A 27,351-nucleotide genomic window follows, 5' to 3' on the forward strand; every position below is an offset into this window, starting at 1 on the left:
GGTAACTTTAAGCTCTGTTAAGGGAGTCACGCTGGGCTTTTGGACAATATATGCATATACACCTGCAGGGAATTTAATTGCTAACACATTGATACCAAAACGAACGACGTACTGTAGCACGAGAATTAAGGCGAGAAAACTGAAACAAGTATACATATTTTACTGATTTTGTGCGCTCATGGGTAACTTTTCCAGACTTTAGGCTTTGCTGAGGGGGAGTCAAGCTTGGCTTTTGGACCTTATATGCATATACACCTGTAGGGAATTCTATTGTGAACACAAAGATACCAAAAGGAGCGACGTAGCACGAAAATTAAGGTGAGAAAACTGAAACGACAATACACATTTAGTGTCGCTGAGCACTTGCCTGCACCGCCAGACCTACTTCGTGCATATGCGTGGAGCGCACGCCCAGGGTGCAATACTGTTAAAACATACTGTCTATACGGAGGAGGGGCTGCTTATTGTAGCTGGAAATTCACTGCAACTGAAGATGCCTTCAAGAGGCACTTTTATAATGTAATTTTTGTATACAAGAAATACACACTTTCATGACTCTCTTCCCTAATGATTTATTCATCGATAATTGTCTTGTAATGTAATCAGAGCCATATTAAAGGAGTTACTATTCATACCCTAGTTATTGATCTATGGGCTAATATCACTGAGCAAAACTTAAATTATAGCCTATCATATAATGGACAATTACCTGGAAAGCTCATCAGTAAAGAGATTTTACCACAACTACTGTACTTTATTTCCCATGACAGCCTTGAAACTTTATTTTCAATGGTAACAGTACCCATACAGGGATTAATGAAAAGTGCACAAACTCAAAATGAAAACAAACCATGGAATTTTATTTTAAATATGCTCAATGATGTCCAAGGCAGCAACAATTTCCTTAATGTTGTGCATCTATGACAATCAATAAAAATGTGATTGGATACATTAAAAAGAGTTATCTAATATTCTAATATTCCCACACTCCATTCCATTACAAATGGAGTTATTTTTATTCCCACACATTCTATGGGTGAATTTTACTGAGGGGAACTTTTAATTTCAACCTATCATATGACTGATACCTACCAGAACCTGGCTGAATAAATTTCACCCTCATCACCAGTGTTTCTCAGGATCCAGTCAATTAAATATTTTTTTTTCAAACTAGGGCCATGACCTCAGAATAGTACAAGTTAACCTTGCCCTTCAACTTTCTCATTCTATTTAACACAGATGGTACTTGAACAAGGACAGGTGGAAACTTGGTACCAAAATGAGCCACAGGTATGTTGGAAAGAATTTTTTCAGTGTCAGTAGTTAACAAATGGATTAGGAAGTGATGTGGTGGAGGCAGACTCCATACAGCTTCATATGAAGACATATTAGAGCTCAATAAGCTCAGGAACCTGTACACCATTTGGGGTAACCTGTGGGGAAATTCAAGATGGCCACCAGCAAGAAGAAAATACAACAGAGCTGGATTTTGGTGGATTCAATGAGGCAAGTATTCGTATAAGCAGCCTGCACAACACGTTGGCAAAATTAGACATTATTGTGAACTATCATGTGGAAATAATCAGGAATTTGAAAGAAAGTATTAACCACTTGAGTAGCAAATCATCAGATCTTGAAGGGCAAATGAAAGCATTATGCAAGGACAAGAATCACTGGGAAGCTAAAAGCAAAGCCATGGAGGAAAATAAAATATTGAAAATACTTTTTAAAGAAGTTAAAGCAAATCTAAACATTGGTGAATACAACAAATTTAGGTAAAGAAATCCACCAGGAAAGACAGCTCTTGTCAGTACAGATGTAGGACGTTACACAGGAAATAGAAGAGGGCAAGGATATGCAACTAACCTATGCACAAGTGGCCAGGAAGAAGAAAATAATAGAAGAAGTGATAAAGGAAGCCAGAAACTGCAATAATCAGAAAAGCACAGACATTAGATTAGAAGTCAGAAAGGAACTGGCATCAAACCCAAAACTGGTGCAAAACACAGTTGACCAAAGTCCCTATTAATTTTTGGTTGCAAAGAAAATAAAAAGATAACATATAGGACAGAGAAAGCCACATAAAAAAATGATAGTAGATAAAATTGTTGGGCTAGTGGAATGTCTTACAATCAAAGATAATGTCTGACTACAGAAGAATTGGCAGGTACGAAAAAAAGGTTAAGATTAACCCTTAAGGATCACCCTAAATGGTGCTAAACAAATGGAAAAAGTACAAGTAGGCGAGTACAGGCCAGTAAACTAACCCTGCATCCTAAGCAAAAACACACATCACCCTTTTAGTCAAACAATTGTTTGGTAAAGTGGGTGAGTAAATTCAGTCTGTAAAGTTAGTACTGTACTCAGAGATTTACAGAATAGAGGTTAAACTGTACAGTACCTGTATATGGATTAATCATGTTACGATTTAAAAACACAGTTATAAAGGTCTGTGAGCATTCTGACACTAACAGAGCTCCAAAAGCATTGAGGTCAGACCATGACTTCAAAATGATCTTTCCTATATTAATACATCAGTCCCACTGAACTAAGAATTTCAGGAATGAATTTGTGGCCAAAGATAATCATGGATATCAAATTTTAAAAGTACAGAGATGATGTCAAGTTATTACAAGTGACCACTGGGGGAGTCTGCATGGGAAAAGATGAGTGAACCCATTGTGTAAATATACTGTACACACTTGTATAGATATACAAAATACTATTAACATTTATGACTTGAAAAGTCTTGCTCTTTCATTAGTATAAAATGTCTTACCTTCAATTGCCTGTCCTTTTTGAATTTAGAAACATAATTTTTTCTCTTGAAAGAGAAATTATTAAAATGATGCTTGTAGTTGGGATCTTTATACACATAGTAGCTACGACTTAGTGGTGCTAAACACGCACTGCCAGTACAATTCTGGAAAGAATCACAAGACATTAGGTACTACAAAAATATGTTAAATTTGAAGATGTTTTATAAAATACAATACAGTACTGTACTGTAATTCATTAAAAACTGCCAAGATAGATTACAATCTTTGTTAACTAAAATATAATTAAAATATGTGTTGTGGGTTCCAAATTTTTTACATGTTTCTACAATTAGTATTAGCCCAAAAATGAATGGGCTAACAACTTTATCAATAAAATTCCCAAGATTTCTCTACTAGGACAATTAAATAGTGAGAAAACAAATATTTCATGATTTTTTTCTTTGGAAATGATCAATATAAAATAAAAATAATGTTTTTTGCACAGAGGTGGGTAAACCCATATAAATCATAAAGGTAGGTTTAGTCAGGTCAGGTTTGATTGAGTAGGTTTAAAAATCTGTTTGAAAACAACGATACTGTATAGCACTTGGACGGGGTTAGGATAAGGAGTTGGAATGGGACAGGAAGGGATGGCGTGGGGGGGGGGGATGATGCCAAACCACTTGGACTGTCAGGGATTCAATGCAGATCTGCATGAATCAAGGCCGTTACTCTAAAGAACCCCCAGCACTTGGCTTGGCCGAGAAGTGCCAATTACCGGACTGGACCCCAGCACTTCTCAGCCAATCCTTAAAACGCAAGAAAATCTATCAACGCCCCAGTGGCGATATAGACACCAGACGACAACCACGTGGGGCAGTTGAAGGAAGGTGCCTTCGTCAAATCGTAACCCTACGGCCAGAAAAAGGCTAAATGTAATCTGGCCACCTCCAGGTGGAGCAGAAGTCAGGCGTTTACACACCGTCAAGGTTGAACCAGGAATCCCCTACCCAGAAGTTTGTCAGCATCTTGTGGGTTTCCATCCTGGGGGGAAGGTCTGTAATTTGATCTCAGGGGGGACCTCAATATAAGACTAACATGTATATATTATATACATGTTATATTATTATATATATATAGAAGCATAATACACTGGCTGCCTGTCCCCCAACAATGTTGAAGCTACTGCTAAATATCAGTTACCTATTAATCATTATAGTTTGGTTTGTTCTCGACTCACAATCAGGAATCCCAGGCAGAACAGAAATGGTTGGGCACGATTCCTTTCACCTAGTACCACTGTTCACCTTTCAGTCAATAGGTACATGGGAGTTAGTCAACTGTTGTAGGGCTGCATCCTGGAGTGTGTCAGTTGTTCAACCTTGGGGTTGTACTACTGATCGCTCTTCTTCTTTTAGATCCAGCTCTGGGAACAAAAAGGTCCAAGCAGCACGGGATATGGTGAGCCCGTAGTGGACTTATCTGGCACAGGCGCGGGGATGTACACTATAAGCGTAACGTATATACATACACAGGTTGCCCGTCCCCGACAAAATGAATTATTAAATAGACTTACGGATAGCGATAATCCAGCTAGTCTGCTTGCAATTCTCGCCGCCATTGTCACCTCACACACCGTGTACAAGTTCCTCCTGCAAGTATAGCAGCACTTAACAAAGATCAATATAGAGAGAAGTGTAGTGTGAGGGACGATGTGAGGTGCAGGTGGTGGAGGTGGTGCTGGGTGTGTTGTGGTGAGCCGGCGGCGCCCGGGTCCCCTGCCTAATCCCTCCCCTACCTTCACCCGCTCGCATTTATTAGTATATTTTTATTTATTTATTTATTCATATATACAAGTTCTTACATTTTTGTAAAGCCAATAGCATACATAGCGTTTCGGGCAGGTTCTTAATGCTAATGTTCCCCCGGAATACGACCCCGTCAAATCGTTTAACAACATTCACTGCTGGGTTAACAGAAGCTACGGTTAAGGATCGGCGCCTAGTCAATCCTCCCCGGCCAGGCTACCAACACGGGCCAAAGCGCTCCCGACGCTGCCCGAAACGCTGTGCGTGCCTGTGGCTTTATAAGAATGTCAAACTTCAAGTCTCTGTACTCTCATAAACCTAATGTACCTTCTGGGAGAGAGAGAGACAGAGACAGACACAGACAGAGAGAGACAGAGCCAGAGACAGAGGGAGGAAGGAAAGAAAAAAGGGAAGGAAGGAAGAAAGGGGAGGAAAAGAAAAGAAAAGAAAAGAAAAGAAAAGAAAAGAAAAGAAAAGATGTGTAGTGTGTTACCACTGCGCCACGGGGTTTTCATCAACTCATCTTACGAATAACAAAAATTTGTTATAAAATTCGTGCTAAAAATAAAAATATTAATATTAATAATAATAACAATTAATAATAATAATAATTATAATAAGCTGTGGGTGTTCCCACGCACACGCATAAAGTAACTAAACCACCTATATAGACCACGACATGGTATAAGGATTGCAACCTCGAGCTCTACTGAACCCACAAGTTTTTTTCTGACTTCTACTGCAACCGGAACAGGATTTCCACCCCCTCCCCATTCACTCTGGCTCTGACATCCAGGACTTGTTCTACCTCTGACACTCCTCTTTCAATACACAGAGTAATCACACTAATGTAACTGCATCAATGAGGGGGGGGGGAGAATTCTCATTGATGCAGAAGTCAAAAATAAAAGATTTTGAAAAAATCATTCAAAATCTTTTTCTCATTAACTCATTCCATACATTCTCATGTGCTATTTACATGTACAAAACCTTGTTCCTAAATGCTAATCTTGATCTGAAACTTTTCTTTTATAGGTGTAATAGATCCCCATGAGCACCACACCAGAAATAAATCTCTCTTTGATATCTCCAGTCAGACCAAATCTGTGCAAATACAGTAAAAGAACCCAGTCTATGGAACTCACTCCCTGATGAATTAAAAAATATTGTCTAATCTATGCCTTAATCAAAAGTAAAACCAAAAAGTCCCCAATTTTATCCTCATATTTTCCTACCTTGTGCTTCAAACTCACACTATCTTGTACAACCCACTTCCCCAATACAGTATTAGCACTTAATAAATTAAGACATCTTTACCAGTGTAATCACCTGTCAATTTATATTGTAGTTATATGTTGATATAAAACCTTGCTACAATGTACCTTTTCATCATACCCGATATGTTAGATTAAGGATCTGCCCGAAACGTTATGCATGTTAGTGGTTTTGCACAAATGTAAAAATACCAATCTTACGTAATCTCACCAACCCATTGTACCTTTTTGTGACAATTATTATTATTATTGATAACAGGGCAATCACATTCACATACAATTTATTGTAGACTGCCAGCTTACACATACTGTACATGTTAGGCTTATATCAAGGGTCTAAATACTGACCTTCCCCCCCCCCCCCCTGGATGCAACCCTGCAACAAGCAGACTAACTTCTAGGTACCTATTTACTGCTAGAGGAACAGGGGCATTAAGTTTATTGCCCAAAATGCTATGCATGCTAGTGGCTTTACAAGAATGTAAGTGATAGGATAGACCTGTGTAAGGCTTTTGACACCATTAACCACAACCTTCTTCTCAAACTACAACACAATGAAATCGGAAATCATTCTCTCCAATACCTGCAATCTTACCTCAGTGATGGGCTCCAGTATGTCTCTGAACAACGCTCCTTCTCCCACTCCTCTTTCTCATTTACTGTACATCAATGACCTTCCAAATGCCACTCAACACTTCAAGCTAGTTCTATTTAAATAATAAGTAAATGTTTATTCAGGTAAGAATACATACAATGAACAAATCCACAAGGGCCATGACGAGGGTTCGAACCTTTGTCATGGCCCTTGTGTATCCATGCCTGGTTCTACTACCCAAAATTACCTTTGATCCCCAATTACACAATATAAATCAGCAATTTATATTGCTGATATATAGGGAAATTTTAAAGTTTTAGATTGTGTAGCAGTTTGCAACTTTCCAAGGCCTTTCCTAATTGTGAGCATCCTACCAACAGGTAGGTGGTCTTCCTAGCCATGTTGCTTGTGATGGACTCATTTTAAAAGTTAAAGAAAAGGTCCAAGTTTGCAACCCCTGATAGTCCAAGTGAATAACATATCAGTACACGTATATATATTTCAATATAAAATATTAGAACAGTTTAATAGAAAATTGGGTAATGATAAGCCTATTCTTTTTACTCTTATTATTGGTTAAACAAATGTACAATAAATATAATTTTACATTTTTTTATATAGTTTTCTCTACAAATTTAAAATTTACTTGCAATTAATATGGGGTGCTATATGTATCTAAGTGTGGATATGCAGTAATACACTACAGTTTTGTATGGCTTAATGATCAATTTCATGCACACTACTGTATTATTAAAAAAAAAAAAACATTTTGAAAATATAAAATACTTAAATGTTCACATATGTGTTCTTTAACTTAAAACACGGGTACTGTACCACAAAAATATATGGAGTGTGTTTTGGAGTGTGTTGAATCACATGACAAAAAATACCATGTATGTGCTAAACTATGCATGATTTAGTTTTTGGTATACAATCAAGATATAGACTTTCCAAGAAGACTTTAAAAAGTCCTCCTTCACAAAATTACGAAGCAACAAACGCAGGTTTACTTATTATATGGCTAAAATACAATCAAATATACATAAAAAAAAATGCCCTGAAAGAAGGTAGTGCTGTCATAACTAAGTAATGAAGGCTGCTTACATGATGAATTTCTTCCAGTGAGCAAAATGTATTGATTCCCTGCAAAATTCAGAGGCAAGATTGAAAGGAAGTTCTTAAAATATAATTGAGCATTTTTACAATTTTTTTCCATAAGCTCAAATCTCGAGTTAAAAAAAAATAAAATTATTATCTTTACATACCTCACTAAGCTCCATTCCTTGTATACTACCGCATTACTCTGAACTCAAGTACTGTACAAGTATTATTACTCGGCTTCGCCATGAATTGAGGAAGCTAGTACAGTACCAGCATGATTTCTTTTGTGACATACCTGTCTTGCCCAGGAGTAAGTTATATACTCTGTTATGAGGGAGGGTTGAGGGTTGAGAGTATTTTTATATTTACTGATAATTCTAGTTTGCTCATATATTGAATATCCAAGTAATTTTAAATTTTAAAATAATGGAATGCCATGCACTTGCATTCTTAGGAACACTCACTATTATAAACATTGATCATAGAATTGTTTGCCTTACATCACACATCATAAATTCACTGACATAGCGAATATTTAATAAGATAATTTGCTTTGAAAATATAAATGCACAAAATAATACAGTGGGTTGAATACCAAAACATTCTAAGAATTGTTTACACTCATTGATGATAATTAATATTAAAATAGAAGAATAGATTAACTCATTATAAATGCACACATCTTTCATTCTGGTGTGACTTACACAACAGTAGCAAAAAATAACAATACTAGTACAGTATACTTAAAAAATAATGATATTGCACTTAACATTTTGGTATGCTATCTTACAAATACAGTACAGTACAATACTTATTATATACATCTTCACCAACTTCATTTTTTCACCATTTATTGCACTCATCACCATACATCATGATGCCTTAAAGTTAAATAGAACCATACATCATACACACGTCCACATTTTTCTCAATACAAAAATTCAAATATTTCCACAAAAGGGTTAACTTAATAACACAACCATATGTAGGATTTATCTACTCATATTTAGTGGATTACAACAAAAAATACTAACCCAGTTTGGCTATACAGTATTCTATGGCACTAAGACTCAAATAATGCAATCATCTATACAGTATACTGTATTACATAAATTGCTGATAACGAAGAAAAATATATATACATGCTGTAACTTTATATTAAATAGTTTTAATTAACTATTTAAATTGTTGGGAAGCCAATATTTTTATCTTGAAAATTAGGGCAACCAATAATTAAATGCATGACTGAGCAGAACTATGCAATTAGTACAGCGATAAGCAGGTAGACTCCTTTTCCATCAAGTGTTCACGACTTAATCGTATTGGGCCCCTACAGTCAGATTAACAAAGTTTTCCATTTCCTATTTAGGTGAAACAAGGAAGGTCATGTGAATAAATCCTTCTTGAAGACATTAACATTATTTTTCAAAACAAACCACAGATCTTTCCTTCGTTTACAAATAACATTATTTATTAATGGGTAAAATTCAATGAATCTGATGAACTTTGGAGTAAAAAGACATGTATGAATGGCTATTTGGCATCTGTATATGCAGGTCATTGGAGACAATACCTATTTCACTAGGTCCCAACAGATCTTTTAAATTACTAACAATTTTAAATTACAGAAGTTCGAATGGAGAGATTCATATCATACTGCTCATTCTGAAACTAAAATGGCATTGCATCCAAGGTTCGCTATTTTCTGTTTTTTTATACCAAAATATATTTTTATTAGTATAAATAATAGAACATTTTTGTGCACATTTTGATACCAAAATAACCTTACAAGTTACATTTAAATATAATTACATTTTTGGCACTGAAATTGGGTCGTGAATGCACGGCCTTGATCAGTTGTAACAAACATTATTTTTCATTGCAACCAAATACTGTATATTGATTGTATTTACCACATGGGAATCCTTACACTGCATCCAACATATTATAGATGCATGGTACATTATAGATGTATAGTACAGTACAGTAGTGAACATTATAGAGTTAAATTAAATTCAGTATAGTACATTAGTGAAATTATCTTCCCAATGTAAATATGGTTAAAAAAAATACAAGAGTTTTGAATAAAGGGGGATATGCAGTATTTCTTTAAGTGAAGGCAGTAGAATGTATAAAGCAGAGACTTTTAGGGATTAAGAGAAAAAGATTGAGCACATCTATGACTAAAGAGTACATAATATACAGTAATTATTGCATTAATCATAAATTAATACTGTACAATACTATGCATTGAGCTTGATTAGAAGCTACATTTTTGGTGCCATGAAAAAATACAACAACATGCAGATATTAAGAATCAATATTCGTATATGGTAAAAGAGGTCCTTATTATAAGAATGCCCATTATACAAACACTTGTCCATCTGAATGGTCTCCCCAGTCGCCTTTCATGTATCAATTCACAAACCGAACTCGCACTACTGTCCCCAATATTATGAACAGCACTGAAATGTCCATATGGCAGCCATATAGTGATGTAGGGTGGTATTAAAATGTCTGTACAGCCCACTAGGGGAGATGGGGCATGGTCAAATCGTACTCGAATGTTCAACAGCTCATTTTCCGATTGTTAAAGCTGTAAGAATTATTAGGCTAGGAGGTATTAGCTTAGATCATGCTGTGAAATAAAGGAAGGCTCAGTTGGTTTATAATAGATTTGTTTGGGTACGGTTAGGTAGGTTTTAAAATACGTTACCAAATTATCATGTGAACAATGACTTTTATCTGTGGAGACCCGTGCTGCCTCAGCAGTTTCCTCATGCCCAAGACTAGAAACATTGCACATTCTCTGGACTTTATTGAGGGAAAATACCATTAACAATGGCGAAGAGGAAGAGTGGTGGTGATGCACTAGTGTCAAGAAAAATGCAACCCATTACCATAGAGACAAAGCAAGAGATTATCAAGAGATAATCAAAAACTTTGAGTTCTACAACAGGTAGTGACACTGATAATGGATTACCCACAGGTGTTTGCCAACCACAAATCATCTACTACATCAAATGCAGCCAGTGACACTGAAAATGACAAGCCAACCTCTGTCATCGACATATCGCCACCACCAGCAACTATATCTCTTCACTCCTCACAAACTGTAGGATTATGTGGATAATTTAATTATTTACTTCAATTTAAATGCAAGTGGACTGTATATTGGTTATAGTTATTTATTTCTAATGGACTGCACACAATTCCCAGTGGAGGGCTTATTATAATGTTAATTAATAAATTCAGAACTTACAGTTTATCTGGTAAATTGTAGAAATTAAATGTAGATTTACTGCTCTGAATTCAATCCTAAGGCTACTCAGACTGTCGACAAACATATAATTACACTTTACAACATGAAAGTACTCACATACGACCATAAGTAAGTAAGTAATTATCAAAAGAAGGCACCAAACCGGGAAGGCTATGTAGCACCATCAAATACGCAAAATAATCAGAGGGCGCTAAATATCACCAAGGATGCCAATACGAGAACAAAAACGCATAAGGCGAACGATATCAAAAGTATCCGAGTCACCAAGAATTCTATCGAGGGACAGGTGACCGCGAGGGGCGGTCGGAAAGCAAGACATACGCTCGTCCTGGAAGTCAGGACATTCAAGAAGGACATGCACGACCGTAAGAGGGACAATGCAACTAGGACAATAAGGAGCAGGGCGGCGCTCCATCAAGTGACCATGGGTTAAGCGAGTATGGCCAATACGCAACCTCGCCAGAGCTGTTTCCCACCGCCGGTTACGGTGGAAGGAGGACTGCCACGAGGAAACACAACATTTAAGAGTACGTAGCTTGTTACCAGTAACAGACAACCAAGAAGCCTGCCAACGGGTAAGGACTGAGGAATGGATAACCGGGTAAAAGTCGGAATATGGAATGCCCTTACGAGAGATGGGACAAGAGCGGACAGCTTCCTTGGCGGCAGCATCCGCACGCTCATTTAAAGACACACCAATATGGCTGGGAACCCAACAAAACTCAACCGACTTAAATTTACTATGAACGAGAAACAGCCAATGCTGGATCTCGACAACCACTGGATGAACTGGATTAAAGGACCCGAGAGCCATGAGGGCACTACGAGAGTCAACAACAACTACAAAGGAAGACTGACAACGAGAAAGTAGGAGACGAAGAGCATAGAGAATAGCATAAAGTTCCGCTGTAAAGATGCTAGTCTCCGGAGGCAAGCGACACATATAAGTGCGATCAGGAAAAACAACAGAGTAGCCAACACCGTCCGCTGACTTAGACCCATCGGTGAAGACAGAAACGGAGCGGGAGTGAGAAGAAAAGTGCTCGAGGAAAAGGCGTTTTAGAACCGTAGGAGGGGTAAAAGCTTTAGTGATACGGGTCAAGGAAGTACAAAACCGCGGAAGAGGGACCCTCCACGGGGGCAAAGAAGGAACAACACGAGGAGAAACATCAGAAATACGAACGGAAAGAGAATCCTGCAGGCGAGATAACCGGACAGAAAGAGGGAGGTGGTGAAGAGGAACAGGAACCGCAGGAGGGGTAAAAGTTAAAGCACGACAGAGGCGAGAGGAAGGATGTTGCAAGGACCGCGCAAGATAGCGAAGACAGTAGCGATCACGGCGGTCCTGGAGAGACAGGAAGCCAGTGTCAACATACAAGCTAAGGACGGGAGTCGAACGAAAGGCACCAGAACTGAGGCGCAACCCAGTATGGTGCAAAGCATCAAGACGGCGAAGAGTAGAAGGAGAAGCAGACGAGTAAGCAGGGCAACCATAATCGAGCTTAGACAGGACGAGAGAAGAATGTAAAGCAAGGAGAGTGCGCCTATCTGCCCCCCAAGAAGTATGGGACAAGACCCGAAGGAGGGTAAGGGCCTTAGAGCACTCAACACGGAGGTAAGAGATATGGGGAGACCAAGACAAACGAGTGTCAAGGAATAACCCCAAAAGCTTCGCGGAATCTTTGTATTCAAGGGGATGACCATAAAGTGACAAAGAGGGACGAAGAACAACCCGTTTCCGCGTAAATGTCATGGCACAAGTCTTAGAAGTAGAGAACTTGAAGCCATGATCAGTGGCCCAAGACGACACGGCATCAATTGCAAGTTGAAGCCGGCGTTGAAGGAAAGGCGAATCATCACCCTGACAACAAAGGGTAAGATCATCGACATAGAGAGCGGAGAAGACACCAGAAGGAAGAGAGGAAAGAAGACCATTGAGGGCAACCAGAAAAAGAGTAGTGCTCAGAACACTACCCTGGGGCACACCTTCGTATTGCTGAAAAGAGGGAGAGAGAGCGGTACCAAGGCGCACCCGAAAGGAACGACGAGAGAGGAAGCTGCGGAGAAAGAGAGGGAGATGACCACGAAGGCCAAAAGAATGAAGTTGAGATAGGATATGATAACGCCAAGTGGTGTCGTAAGCCTTTTCCAGGTCAAAAAGGACGGCAACAACGGAGGTCTTCGCAGCAAAAGCAGTACGAATATAGACCTCCAAGTTCACCAGGACATCTGTCGTGCTGCGGCACTTGCGGAAACCAAATTGAGAAGGGGAGAGGAGGTGATGGTGTTCCAGGAACCACATCAGACGAACGTTAACCATACGTTCAAAAAGTTTGCAGACACAACTTGTGAGAGCAATAGGGCGAAAGTCCTTAGGGGAAGTACCCAGAGACCCCGGTTTGCGAACAGGGAGGACAACGGCATCGAGCCAGTCCTCAGGGACTGACGACGACTCCCAGATCCGATTATACAGACTCAGTAAATACTGAGACGTGCTCGGAGGGAGATGGCGAAGCATCTCATAATGAATACCATCGGAGCCTGCCGCCGTAGAACCGCAGAGGGCCAGAGCAGAACGAAGTTCAGAGAGAGAGAAGGGATCATTATAGGGAAGCTGAAGATGAGTGCAGAAATCTAAAGGACGAGACTCAAGGACAGGTTTACGAAGAAGGAAAGATTGGGGAAGATGAAGACCAGAGCTAACAGAAGAAAAGTGGGAACCCAGTTCGGAAGCGACCTGCAACGGGTCCGCCACAAGATTATCATGGAGGTGAAGGACCGGTGAAACATCGGGAGCGAACTTACCCGCTATCTTGCGGATACGCTTCCAGATCTGGGCCAGAGGGGTTTCGGACGTAATTGTTGAGACATAAGATGCCCAACATTCACGTTTAGCCGTACGGATGGCCCTACGGGCCACCGCACTCGCTTTCCGAAAGAAAAGAAAAGAATCGGTCGTCTGCCTACGGCGGTGCCTCTTCCAGGCTGCACGCTTACAGCGGACAGCCCGAGCACAGTCCGCATTCCACCAGGGAACGCACTTCCGTGGACCCCGAGAGGAAGAGCGAGGAATAGAGCGGAGGGCAGCGTTGAAGACAGTGTCATGAAAAAGGAGGAGAGCGCGAGAGAGAGGCAGAAGGGAGAGGTCAGAGAGAGCAGCACTGAGGGTAAATAGGGTCCAGTCTGCCTTAGCAAACTGCCACCTAGGGAAAGAGACGGAAGGGCGAAAAGAGAAAAAGGAAACAAGGATAGGGAAATGATCACTTCCATGGAGGTCATCAAGAACCTGCCACGTGAAATCTAAGTAAAGAGAAGAAGAGCAGAGAGAAAGATCAAGACAAGAAAGGGTGCGAGACCGAGAGTCCAAATGAGTGGGCTCACCAGAATTCAGAAGAGACAGGGAAGAAGATAGGAGAAACGGCTCAAGGAGGCGACCCCGGGTATTCGTCAGAACGTCACCCCAAAGAGAATGACGACAATTGAAGTCACCCAGCAGGAGCACAGGCTCCGGCAAGGAGTCTAGGTGGTGTTTCAAATCAGGAAGAGAGAGCGGGACACTCGGGGGGAGATAAATGGAACAAACTGTGTACCATTTCCCCACAAAGATACGAGCAGCAGAACAATGGAGAGGCGAAGGAAAAAGTAAAGGAACAAAGGGAACATCTGCACGAATCAAGAGAGCAGAAGAATTAGAAGCCCCAGCAATGGCTGGGGGGGGGGAGAGAAAGGAATAGCCACGAAAACGACCAGGACGAGCACCAAGCATTGGCTCCTGGAGACAGACACAAAGGGGCGAAAACCGCGAAATCAGAAGTTGGAGTTCGAGGAAATTGGCGTAATAACCTCGAACGTTCCATTGAAGAATGGACAACGACGGGAAGAGAAAGGACAAAAACAGAGAACAAGGAAGAAACAAAGGCGAAAGAGCAACAGAGCACGTTAAAGAATATCAGGGTCGGGATCAGGGTCAGCAAAGTCAGGGTTAGGGGGCATGGGTAAACTGAGCAAAGACGGAGGGAAGGAAACGGGAGAACAGATCAGAGGCGGGCGGGCGGGGTCCGGAGGAGGAGGAGGAAGAAGAGGAGACAACGGAGAGGAGCAGTCAAGGACAGCAGTAGGAAGAGGGGGAGTAGAAAGAGGGGAGCGCACCCCAGCAAGAGCAGCAACCGAAAGGGAAGCAGGGGCCAAAGAAACCTCCATAGCAGGAACAGGGGGCGCAACCACTGAAACGGGAGGGGAAGGAGCAACAGAGCCCGAAGTAGGAGCTAAGGAAGAAAGCGAAGCCTTCTTACCCGCCGGGGAAGAGGAAGGAGAGGAGCCAGGCTTACGCTTCTGACTTAAAGAGACAGGTGTCCCAGCAACTACGTACCGGGCAACGGATTCCAGTGTCTCAACAGGAGAAGCCGAACGAGAGCACACACGACGGCCGTTAGGAGAGCGATGGACATCCGCCTGCACCGACAGGCGGCGGGGAGAGCCGATAGATGGAGGAAGAGGATGGGAAGGAGGATCGGAGGGGGACGAGGAAGAAGACACAGGAGACATGACAGACCGGGTTGAAAGAAGGGGAACCCCAGACAGAGGACCAGGAGGGGGACCCCTCGGGAAAGAACTCAAAGGAACAGAGGAGGGGGCAGTGGGCGTATCAGGGTCCAAGGCCCGGAAACGGTTGAGAGTCTGAGGAAGGGGGGAAGGACGAGGAGAGGAAGAGCGCAACACGCGAGCATAAGAGATGTTAGTATAAGGCGGGAGCCGGCGAACCTGGCGCCTCGCCTCAGGAAAAGACAAACGCTCCCGGTGCTTCAGGTTAAGGACGGCCGCCTCAAGCTTGTAATGGACACAGGCACGGGAGAACGTAGGATGGGCCTCCAACCTGTCCTCTTAAAAAGAACGTCGCTTTTGGCCGTTTGCCCGTATGGCCGAATTTGAACGTAATTTGAAAATGAAAAAAAAAAAGAAAATAAATTTGGGATTTTTTTTTCAACAACAGTAAGTTAAGGGTCCTCTGATAGGTTAGGTGGGCAGGAAATTCTCATAAAGTTTCAAAACGTTATGAAAAACGTTAATTTAAAGTGTCCTCTTATAACCTCTGCGCGTACGCCGGACGACTCAAATAGAAAACGGAACAGAACGTCACTTTTGTGAGTCAATTTCATTTCAAATTACGTCCAAATTTAGCCATAGTGCACATACCAGCGAAAAGTGACGTTATTTTTAAGAGGACGGGTTGGGGCCTCACCGCAGTTGAGGCAGCGAGCTTGGGGAGAAGTGCACTCCGACTTAGAGTGACCCTCACTCCCACACAAGGGACAGAGAGAGACAGTCCCAGAGCAGCGGAGGGCACCATGCCCAAACCTCCAGCACTTATTACAAAGTCGAGGAGAAGGAATATACTCCTGGACAGAGCACCTAGCACCAGCAAGAATGACAGAGGATGGAAGGGTCCTACCATCAAAGGTGATCTTCACAACGCGAAGGGGTTGACGGCGACGACCACGAGGGGGACGAGTAAACGAGTCAACCTGGAGGACAGAATGGCCTTGGGCATCAAGGATATGCCGAATATCATCGTGGCAATCCTGCAGATTCCGAACACCGGTTGCAACATGGGGTGGGAGGAGAATAGTGCCAACACTGGAATTCATCTGAACGTTCTTGGAGACCCGAACAGGGATCTCGCCAAGGCAAGATAAGGCAGCCAAGCGGGAAGCCGCATCCTGAGAAGGAGCAGCAACGACACGTGTACCGAGACGAGTGGGGTTGAAAGTAACACACGCATCCACGGAATCTACAAGATGCCGATGGAGGGAGAAATCGTCAGGAGGCGCAGAATCAAGAGGGAGGAGATCAAAGTATTTGGCCCATGAAGCAGGACCAAACAAGGCCTGATACGCATCAGCACGGGAAGGAATCGAGCGAGTGCGGTTGGGGCGCGAACGGCGGTGAGAACCCCTAGAGAGAGAGGGGTCAAAAGGCGCAGTAGTCACAACGAAAGACTTAGCCACACCAGGGGACGAAGTGGTCACCACCGGGGGCTGGAGGCTCGACCCAACCTCAGAGGAGGGAGGGGAGCTGGGGGAAGAAGTCAGGACGGTCAAAGGAGGAGCAAGGTCGGGGCCCAACGCAGCGGGAGCTACAGAGCCTGGTCTTCCAATACAGGCCGACTCGGGGGCTTGGTCGCCCACCCCACGAGCCTGAGAGGGTACAACGGAAACATTCAACGACATAGAGACGAAAAGTGACAAATTCATCCACGAATGTGCCCCCATACCCACCATGGAGCCACAATTAGAGGCAGGACACCCAACAGGAAGCTATCGCTGATCATGCCGGGGCCCCCTAGGGGTGCGTCGTGAGTATACGCCCCACAAACGCCACCTTAAGAACCGTCAGTCCGTCGAGATCGGGTTCAGCGACGAAAGGGGGATTGACAATAAAAGGTTCCCCTCGCTCGAGACGTCGGGTACTACAGTTCTACGGGTGCAAGAGTATGCCTCCTCAAGCACCCGGGCGTCAAAATAGTAGAAGTCCAAAGAAAGAATCCAAAACAAGCAAAAGGTCGGCAGGAAACGACAAGCAGATAGGAGAAGAGGGGGGAGAAAAACGAAACATAAGGAAAAGGAAAAGCGATCCGGCACAATTGGAGAAGACAGCAGCAGGAATGCAAGGCCAGAAAAGGACAGAGGACTGCCCAACGGAGCATCACACTCCGGCAGCCGTCCACCAAGCCCCCTCACGACGCCAACGGGCCGGAAGGGGAGGGGGATACGACCATAAGCCTACTGCCAGAGGAATGAAATTGGTTATAATTAATACAGTAAATTACAGTCATTCAAATTAATATAATGTGTGACCTGAATTGTTAAATATTTAAATAGTATTTTTAGCTAGTATGATGACTTCTTATGGTGTAGTAACACATACTGTCATCAATAACCCAGAGAAAATTCTATACACGCTGTGCACAGGTAGCGTCACCTTGTGTGTAATGGCGTTCAACAGGGTACATTTCAGTCCTGACTTCTCCTGTCTGTGAATATACAGTATTATTAATGTGAGAAATATACAGATGTTATGTAAACACACACTGTAATCAATTAATTATTAAAGTTTTTTATTAGGTTCTTACATGAGTTTTGGAAATCATATGCCCATAACCAGTACTAGGTTTTCTCCACTTCCACCATCTATAATCAGGCCTGACTAATAACAATACTGGGAGCTAGATACAGTACTTAATGCCTGGGTCAGAACAGAGCTGTTGATTTAATCTCCTAACAGCCATCTACTTCAATGTGCAGCTTAAGCGACCAACAGTGATTTATAATGAACAATACGTGTGTCAATTCCATGTTGTTGGTCGAGTGAGTGAGTTAGATTCTCAGAGTTAGCTGGGCTTATGGTGACGTTCCTTCCCCACCCCAGTTCGTGTATCAATAGTTATTGAGAGTTAAATCTTTAAATACGTACTGTTACAGGATTCAAATTAAATATATTAATTTGATTTATATACAAGGTATTGGATTTAATCTCCATACCTTAGCTCATTAACAAAATTTAAAATAAATATTTCAGCTACTCCAACATCTTGTGGTGACGTGTAAATTCTAGAGCTGATGAATTCTAGAGAAAATTTTCAGCCCATCTATACATTTAATTTAAAGTTATTATTTGAGAACATAGGGCAAATCTTCATAGCAGCTTATTATTATATCAATTTATTATTCAATTATTTATGTCTATAGGTGGGAAAAATTTCACCCACAGCCAACTTTGACAAGCAGGTCAACTCCATCATTCAAGGTAAATAATATATTGAACATTTCATATTACTGTATGTCCCAAAAATATTGGCGTTATGATGATTTTTAGTGGTCCGGAAATGCATCCCCCATTTATAGCACCTATGTGAATTTCTATGCGAAATCTCGGTCCACATTCCAAACAAATGCTTCATGAACACATTTTCAGAATACAACATGCTTGTAGCAGGGGACTGCCTGTATATATATATTGATTCCTAACATCTGCACAATTTACTAATACAGTTTATTGTTTCAGAATGGCAACCATATAGCATCAGTCAAGAGCATACATGAACTTACACCCGTTTTGTATCAATTATGTAAGCACTAATCTATCATGTAAGCATTATGCATGACCCAGTGTGTGGGTATAAAATTTTTTTGCTTGCAATTCAAAAGTCGATGACCTTGATGAAATATTAAGTGTCCTTTTCTGAACACCACAATGTATTCTTATTCCATATTTTTCACAGTTATCTCTGCAATTTTAATAAATTTCCAACATTGAAAAGACTATTTAACCCTTTAGCTATGATGGTTGACACCTGTTGCTGGAATGAAAATTGTAAATTGGTGTAGACTTGTTTACACTAGCACAGGAGAGAGATTCCTGAATATTTTACTTCTAAAGATGGAAAGGAAAGGAAGGAAGGAAACTATCAGGGGAAAGTGTCAAGCCATAATGACACTATAGCACTGGGAAGGAGTCAGGATATATATGGAACAGGGAAAAGGAATGGTGCCAACTATTTGGACTATCAGGGATTGAATGCCCACCTGCATGAAGCAAGATCGTCACACGCCCACGTCCAGCCCAAGTGATTGGACACCATTCCTTTCCCCCATCCCATCCTAAATCCTTATCCTGACCCCTTCTCAGTGTTTTTAACGGTTACAATCCTCATGCAACCTTAAAAACTGCAAATACATGCCTCGGTACATGCTAGCTGCAATAGCCAAAAGTATTATATCATATTGCATTAAAAATGTCCTATTTATACAACTGTTTTACATAATTTTTTTACATTTTAACATTATGCCTTGAGCATTTTAACATATTACTTAAGCCTATTATACAAAATTATGCATAATGGTACAGTACTGACATTCAAGCTTTAATGTAGTTTTTCTAAATTCTCATCAAACTTAATTATTCACATTCAAGAGTTTTATTTCTACTACAATGTACTGAACAGAACATTACATGCATATTTAAATATTTAATGGTACATATTGTTAGAAATAAAACTGAATAAAGTAAAGGAGTTTTATTACATTTTTCTGTTAAAATACATAAAATCCTATTTTTTCTTTACTGTATATAATATTCTAGGCTTTGTGGACATTTGGTCTGGTATTGATAATGGCAACATTTCAATTAAAAAAAATTGCCTCAATTTTATTTTATTAATTTCTCACCATTATTTTATTATAAATGCCATAAAAGAAATTGAGGGAAAAATATAAAATGTTAGAGCTCAACGGCATCTGGTGTGAATATGCAGTCAAATGTAAATACTGTACACAGTCAAAGAGTTAATTATTATTTGTATCCTATTCCTTAGGTATAAAATATTAAATAAATTCTTGAAGTACTGTATTTATATGACTCATTTTGTGTATTGTTGTGAAATGTACTTAAAAATTCTTTAAAATAAGAATATTTGCACAAATATATAATGGTTTTACAACAAACACTATAACAAATGACTGTTCCACTAGTAATTAAGAAACTTTGCATTTCAGGAAGGGTAGCGCAAAGAGCATTGTGTCAATGCCAGTCACTGCAAGTTATCATTGTTTAACTCCAAACTTGGCACCAATGGTTACAATACCATCAAAACAGCACTTGCTGTAGCCTTGCTTATCACACACAATAACAATGGTTTACCCAGTAAGAAATACAAGTCATTGGTACATTATTAATAAAAACAAGAATGTGATGCTAGTTTCTAGTAAAAAAATCTAATGATATCTTACATTAACTGCTGGGGAAAATATCAGATAAAAGAGGAAGGGTGATAAATATAGGGGTGTAGTATATTCAAAAACATAATAGAGGAATCAATTTCAGTGGAATAAACAAAATGTGCAAGTACTGTAATATTTAAATTGTGATATTGTTGCAGGAAGCCTATGAAGATGGTATGAAACAGAGATATACAATAAAATTAAAGAGACGTTAATGGTAGAGGAGAGGAGCTGGAGCATGAGGCATAACCAAGAATAACAAACACTGGTTTGATTGAGGTAAGAACAGATGTAAAAATTGCACTGATAAATATAACTCTCCTTCACAGTAAGAATAATCTTAATGTGTGGAGTGAACAACAGTAGTCAGATTACTTTAAATAAGTACAAGAGAATCATCTGTTGCAATGTAGTCAATACAGTAATTAGAACATAACCAAGGATAAACCTGTAATAAGAACAATTAACTTGCACCAAACAGAAAAACATTACAGCTTTCCTACACAAAATACTGATGATTCAATGATACTGTATATCAATGCACATTTATAAGCACACCACAGCCAACATGGATATCCTGAGAATGTTTTCTTACCAATTTCTTAATCTGCTTATATATATTATTTGAATTTTTGGAACTTCCATTACCTTCCACACATTAAAACCAAAGTAAACAACCAAAGTAAATAGAATGTCAAACTATCTGATGTTACCAAGTTCAAGAGGCAAGTTGCCTTAGCTAGGATTTGCTGGAGTCTTTTTCTGGTGGCGGAGAGTCATACTGGGCATAGCTGACACGTGTGCCGGCCAATTCAATAAGGTAGCGGTCAGGATTATCTAGCCAATCTGAACTATTCAATTTAACCTTCCTCCTGTTCTCAACGTCTTTCACTTCACGCTTTTTCAGCTCAGTTTGTGCTTCCCTGTAAAGTTATTTAATAATGCAAAAATGGCATGGGAGTTAAGGGAGAAAGTGTTTAGCAAACATCAAAGAAAATTCTGTAAATAATGTTTGTAGTAGAGTACTAAACTGACATGAAGGGTGGAAGGGCTAAATAGTGGGCTGTATTTTAACAATGGATAAAATACAGGTAATGCTAAAGAAAATGGTAAGTGCTGGAATTCTTTGGTGACTGTTAGTACTGAGGGAAAGGGTGGCATTACTGTGGAAAAACCTGCCAGTACTGGGGGAAAGGACGGCATTACTGCAGAAAAGCCTGCCAGTACTAAGAGAAAGGCTGCCAATACCAAGGCAAAGGCTGCCAGTACCAAGGGAAAGGCTGCCAGTACCGAGGCAAAGCCTGCCAGTACCGAGGCAAAGCCTGCCAGTACCGAGGCAAAGCCTGCCAGTACCGAGGCAAAGCCTGCCAGTACCGAGGCAAAGCCTGCCAGTACCGAGGCAAAGCCTGCCAGTACCGAGGCAAAGCCTGCCAGTACCGAAGCAAAGCCTGCCAGTACCGAGGCAAAGCCTGCCAATACTGAGGGAAAGGCTGCCAGTAGCAAGGGATAGGCTGGCATTACTGCAGGAAAGGCTGCCAGTACCGAGGAAAAGGCCAGTACCAGTACCGAGGGAAAGGCCGCCAGTACCGAAGGAAAGGCCGCCAGTACCGAGGGAAAGGTCGCCAGTACCGAGGGAAAGGCCGGCATTACTGCGGGAAAGGCTGCCAGTACAGAGGGGAATGGCTGCCAATACCGAGGGAAAAAAGAGCAGATTGAGATAGAGTCAGATTTTCCATACTGATTGGTTTTAATCTGGAATCTATAATTTGGGAAGCTTACAAAGCAAGCTAGTAAGGGGTGTCCCCATCACTGTTAGTACCCCAAAAAAGGAAAAATCTTAGATCTACAGTATCTGTATCCATCTTGAGGTTATCTTGAGATGATTTCGGGGCTTTTTTAGTGTCCCCGCGGCCCGGTCCTCGACCAGGCCTCCACCCCCAGGAAGCAGCCCGTGACAGCTGACTAACACCCAGGTACCTATTTTACTGCTAGGTAACAGGGACATAGGGTGAAAGAAACTCTGCCCATTGTTTCTCGCCGGCGCCTGGGATCGAACCCAGGACCACAGGATCACAAGTCCCGCGTGCAGTCCGCTCAGCCGACCGGCTCCCCATTAGGCAAGAGTAATCGTGTCTTGGTGCATATAAATTTGCCAATTATAATGATAGGAGTTAGGACAAGAAAATATCAGAAATTGTACTTCTTAAGAGAATGTTATAGCATATTAATTTGATTGGGATAGTTTGTTGCTGTAATGAAGGTAGCTTAATTTTAATACCAAAGCAGAAATGCAGAACTGAAAAACAGGATTGCTTTGACAAAAACAAAATAGAACTAAGTTTTAAAATAAAGATATGGATCAAATATAGAGTGAGACCTAACATATCAAATACAAACACTAATTGTTATTATAACTCCAAATATTAGACTTATCCAAAATTTAGAGTTATAAATTTAGACTTGTTATAAACTTATAAATTTGGAGTTATAGAGACGAGTTTGGACTTGTCCAAAATACTGTGCAAACCATAGATTTCATTTGTACACAGAAATCACATTAACACTTTGCGCGGCCCGGCGTGCATGGCCCGGCAAGCGCGCCCCAGCCCACCCCAAGGTCAGCCTGGCGTTGCCCGTGAGCGCGCACCCATACTAAAATGTTTATACTCTTTCACTGATCTGACGTCAATTTTCATGCCAAGTCGTTTATTTTGGCATCAAGTTGTTCACAATAACATTCTCTAAAGGAATATTCGGGCAAGTGTTATCCGTGAGTGTGCAACTGCACTAAAATGTGTATACTCTTTACAATTTTCTCACCTCAATTTTCCATGCTACGTCGTTCATTTTGCTATCAAATTGTTTGCAATAAAATTCTCTAAAGTGATATATGTATATAAGGTAAAAATACAAAAACAGGCACACTACCCACAGCAAACCAGAAAATCCCCTGAGCATTACCCATGAGCAAGCACCCGCACTAAAACGCGTATACGTGTATACTCTCTTCAGTTTTCTCACCTCAATTTTCATGCCATGTCATTCATTTTGGTATCAAATTGTTTGCAATTGAAAGGCACGCATTTTAAAACTAGTCCCATAATAATAGAATAAATCAAATTTTAACATATGTTTAAATTTTGGATGCAACATGCATCCCCGCTAGACATCTGCAGAGTTATTTATGGGTGCAATTTCTGTCTCAGCCCGCAGAAAGTGTTAATGAGAGGTATCGATGGAGAAAATTAATAGGAGCCATAAAGAGGATTTGCACCTGTACACTTGGTACAGTACTCTGTACATACTCTAGAACCCAAGAGGATTCAGTAGAATACCAAGTAACATTACTTTTCAATATTGTGGCCTAGTGGTTTAAGGTGTGTGCAGGTTCAAATCCTCCTCATGGATCCTACTGATTTTCTCAGGTTTTATTTGTTTATAACTGATAGTTATACAGTATTCCCCAAACCACATACCCATTATGTATGTATTATTTAGCAAACCAATCATTTAACCTGTAACAAAAAAAAAAAAAAAATAAAGACTGCTAAATGGAATACTTAAAAGTATAAGCAGCTCCAAGAATAACGCACAATCAGCTACTGTAATGCCAAAATAGCACAAAAATTTGAACAGAATCAGTCTTTTTATAAACTGTAGAGTGTCTAGTACTACTTTTCATTCATCTTGCCTAAGTACAGTATTTGCAGTGCTGAGAAACAACCAAAACTGACAATGCAGTGCTGACAAAACAAATTTTTAAGTCTTAACACTTTCGCGCTCTCGGCGCTCAAAAAAAAACAATACCCCAGATGCTTTCGGCACTTCGCGCGCCTACGCGGTAAGACCGAGAAGTGTACACTCTTTTGACTGTCCTGACAATAATTGAAGGCGCACGTATTTAAATTTGGTATCACTGTGTTCGCAATGAAATTGTCTATAAGAGCATACCTATAAAATGCCGTCCAAGCATAAGGAGTATCAACACCAAATAAAAAACTATGCAGATCACTCGCCGAGAGCGCCAAACAGCAACAAAATGTTTCCACTCTCTTAATGGTTGCGAAGCCTACAGTTGTCCTACATCGCTAATTTTGGTATCATTGGAATCGCAATAAAATTCTCTACACGGACATATGCATATGAATGTTTAATATAGGTAATTGCCCACCCGCAAGAGTGTGTGAAGTGGAGAGTAGTTAGCCGCGAGCGCACTAGCGAAAACACAGGGGGGAAATCATGCTTGGAAAGTTTATACGTTTCCTGACCCTACTTTTCTATGTACGTATTTCTTTTTTATACCAATGTGTTCGCAATAAAATTTTCTATAAGATGAACTGTATAACATTTGTACAAAGCATGTGTAAGAGAAGCGCCAAATATAGAACCACATCGCTCAGTATGCGTTCGCGGCAGAAACGAATGCATTGTTTTCGTTCGTTTGATGTTTGTCATGTTTATACTTGTTGAAACATTTTATAATTTGTATGACAGTGATCGCAGTAAAATTCCCTACACAGACATATACATAACACATACAAATATTTCCCACGTGATGGATATATCAACGGCTAAAGGGAACCCACTGCCACACGCTCGCCACACCCCCAAACATACTTTGTGTATTTTTTTTTTTACTCATAGAAGTTTGTGATATAATATTCATTCTGGTACCAAAAAATTCGCAAATAAATTCTCTACAAAACAAAAGTATCCCCATCCATTTCGGTTAAAAAATGGAATTTATAGAAATATTTTTTCGATGGACGAGAAAAGTAGGCTGTTATGCGGAATCGTAAGAAAAAACGGCAACGAGTTATCTCTAATCTAAAGCGCGAAAGTGTTAACAAATATTTATTTTCAACTTGGGATGTTGAAATACTCACTTTGCTTCACAGGTACCGCACCCCCAGACTTCAATAACATGGAGCTTAAAAGGAATCTTGCGATATGTGATTAAGCTGAGATTCAAGTCAAGCGTCAAAGCACGGTTGGTGTTGTCTAGACCCACTTGGATACCAGTTGGAAATCCTCTTGATGTCACATTGAAGTACATTATCTTTGGACCACCTAATTACATAAAAGATGAAATAACCAATTAATTTGGCAACCAAATGATATACCAAACTGTCCTTAACATTGTCACTTTGTTCAATATATGATTATGAAAAAAAGACTTTAGTAAACAAATTCACCACCTTGAGCAAAATCATTTGGTCAAGATGGTTAATCTTTATATTATTTCTAGTCATACATGTCAAAATCAAGCATTTCTGCAAGGATGACTGATGGTAGGTATAAATTTTCAAAATCCAAAAGAACCTTGGCAGAGGTGTTTGCAAAAATCCCCACCACGACAGGAGGCAATACCGATAGTTGCCTGCTGTTGTTTACACCTGTCCTTGGATGGACAAGTACTGTACTTTGCTTTAGAGAACAACAGAATAGTTAGGCTCAGGAAATCTAATCTGCTGCAGTCAAAATGCTGAAGAACTTTCTCAATTCTGAGTTTTATGCAAAAATGACATAAGGACTAGCATAATTATATACTGTAACTGAAATAATATTTATTCAGTATACCAACACTAGAGTAATATAGCTTGTGTAAATATCCAAAATATAAGAGTTTTGATTAAACATACAAAATTTTTTATCTTGTGTCCATAATAAGCTAATTAAGAATTATCTACATCCTTCCAAACATACAGTACATTCAAATATTAAAAGTTTCTGAACTAAAATATGAACACCCTCACAAAGTTGCCTATTTACAAAAGATTTACCACTTCGCAAAATAACAATAAAATCACCAAAATAGAATTGGTGGTAAAGACATGCAAATCAAGTTAAAACTTTCAACTTATATTACAGGTCAAATAATCACTTACTTTCAATGATTTTATATTCTGGAGTCAACTGCATACAGAGGCAATTCTCTCCACCCCAGAAATGCTTCGAGTCCCTCCAACCAACGTCACTTGCTAGGCAGAAAAGGTTACCACCCTCTGCTGTAATGAACATCATTGTTGGGCTATTGTAACCAAATACATGGTGCTGTAATCTGAAAGTACATTATTATATGAATTAAGCATAATCATTGCAGTAAACAATATATAAAATGTCATTTATTAATAAAATTCAAAATCAGTAAGAATTAAACTGCATCACATGGACTTGTGTATAGAAATCACAGCAGCACCCCACACAATTCACTTTCGCAAACAGAGTGGTAGACTGGTTGGAACAAGTCAAGTGAGAAGGTGGTGGAGGCCAAAACTGTCAGTAGTTTCAGAGTGCTGGGTAGACGGGACACCACGAGCGTAGCTTCTCATCCTGTAACTACACTTAGGTAATTACACTATCAGAAAATAAATACAGTACAGTAATCATTTAGAAAGGACCTGGGCAGTCGCAGAAACTCAACTAGACTATGGATATTTTTTTTAGGGCAGATTGAAAAATACATCTCCAGGACACTAGTCACATTAGACATTGAATGACTTCTCTTACCTACCAGGAACCAAGAGTTTACTTTTTTCATGTCATCTTATAGGGGCAGAAAACTCATGGATATCAGAGATAAATCACATAACTATGGCAAATTGCTTGTTTTAACAGAGTAACATTACAAAATTTAAGCTCTATCAGAAGCATATTTTCCAAAACAATCTAACCACCACTATCCAACTCCCTCGACTGCCACTAGGTGGCGTCCTGTCCAACTAAAATGTCAGGTTAGGAGGCCACCTCGCTTC

General features: G+C 40.3%; 2 protein-coding genes across 5 annotated transcripts in view; both read right to left on the minus strand.

Annotated features, from left to right (window-relative positions):
- The window catches only part of LOC123767742 (large ribosomal subunit protein mL45), a 53,302-nt gene extending 48,509 nt beyond the window's left edge, over positions 1-4,793 (minus strand). The window contains exons 1-2 of one of the 4 annotated variants that reach the window (XM_045757706.2): positions 4,336-4,760; positions 2,780-2,923 (exon numbers count right to left, since the gene is read on the minus strand). In XM_045757706.2, the coding sequence (XP_045613662.2) occupies positions 2,780-2,923; positions 4,336-4,380 (189 nt within the window). In that variant the 5' untranslated portion in view covers positions 4,381-4,760. Of the gene's footprint in view, positions 1-2,779; positions 2,924-3,999; positions 4,223-4,335 lie in introns of those variants that run through there. The other 3 variants (XM_045757707.2, XM_045757708.2, XM_045757710.2) reach the window with 3 other exon arrangements.
- A 15,391-nt stretch (positions 4,794-20,184) lies between these two features.
- Positions 20,185-27,351, minus strand: part of LOC123767536 (uncharacterized) — a 28,041-nt gene continuing 20,874 nt past the window's right edge. The window contains exons 8-10 of the mRNA XM_069310383.1: positions 26,485-26,657; positions 25,483-25,666; positions 20,185-21,519 (exon numbers count right to left, since the gene is read on the minus strand). Coding sequence (XP_069166484.1) covers positions 21,336-21,519; positions 25,483-25,666; positions 26,485-26,657 — 541 coding nt within the window. The 3' untranslated portion in view covers positions 20,185-21,335. The remainder of the gene's footprint in view (positions 21,520-25,482; positions 25,667-26,484; positions 26,658-27,351) is intronic.

This window comes from Procambarus clarkii, chromosome 67 (assembly GCF_040958095.1).
Source record: "Procambarus clarkii isolate CNS0578487 chromosome 67, FALCON_Pclarkii_2.0, whole genome shotgun sequence".
Lineage (NCBI taxonomy): Eukaryota > Metazoa > Arthropoda > Malacostraca > Decapoda > Cambaridae > Procambarus > Procambarus clarkii.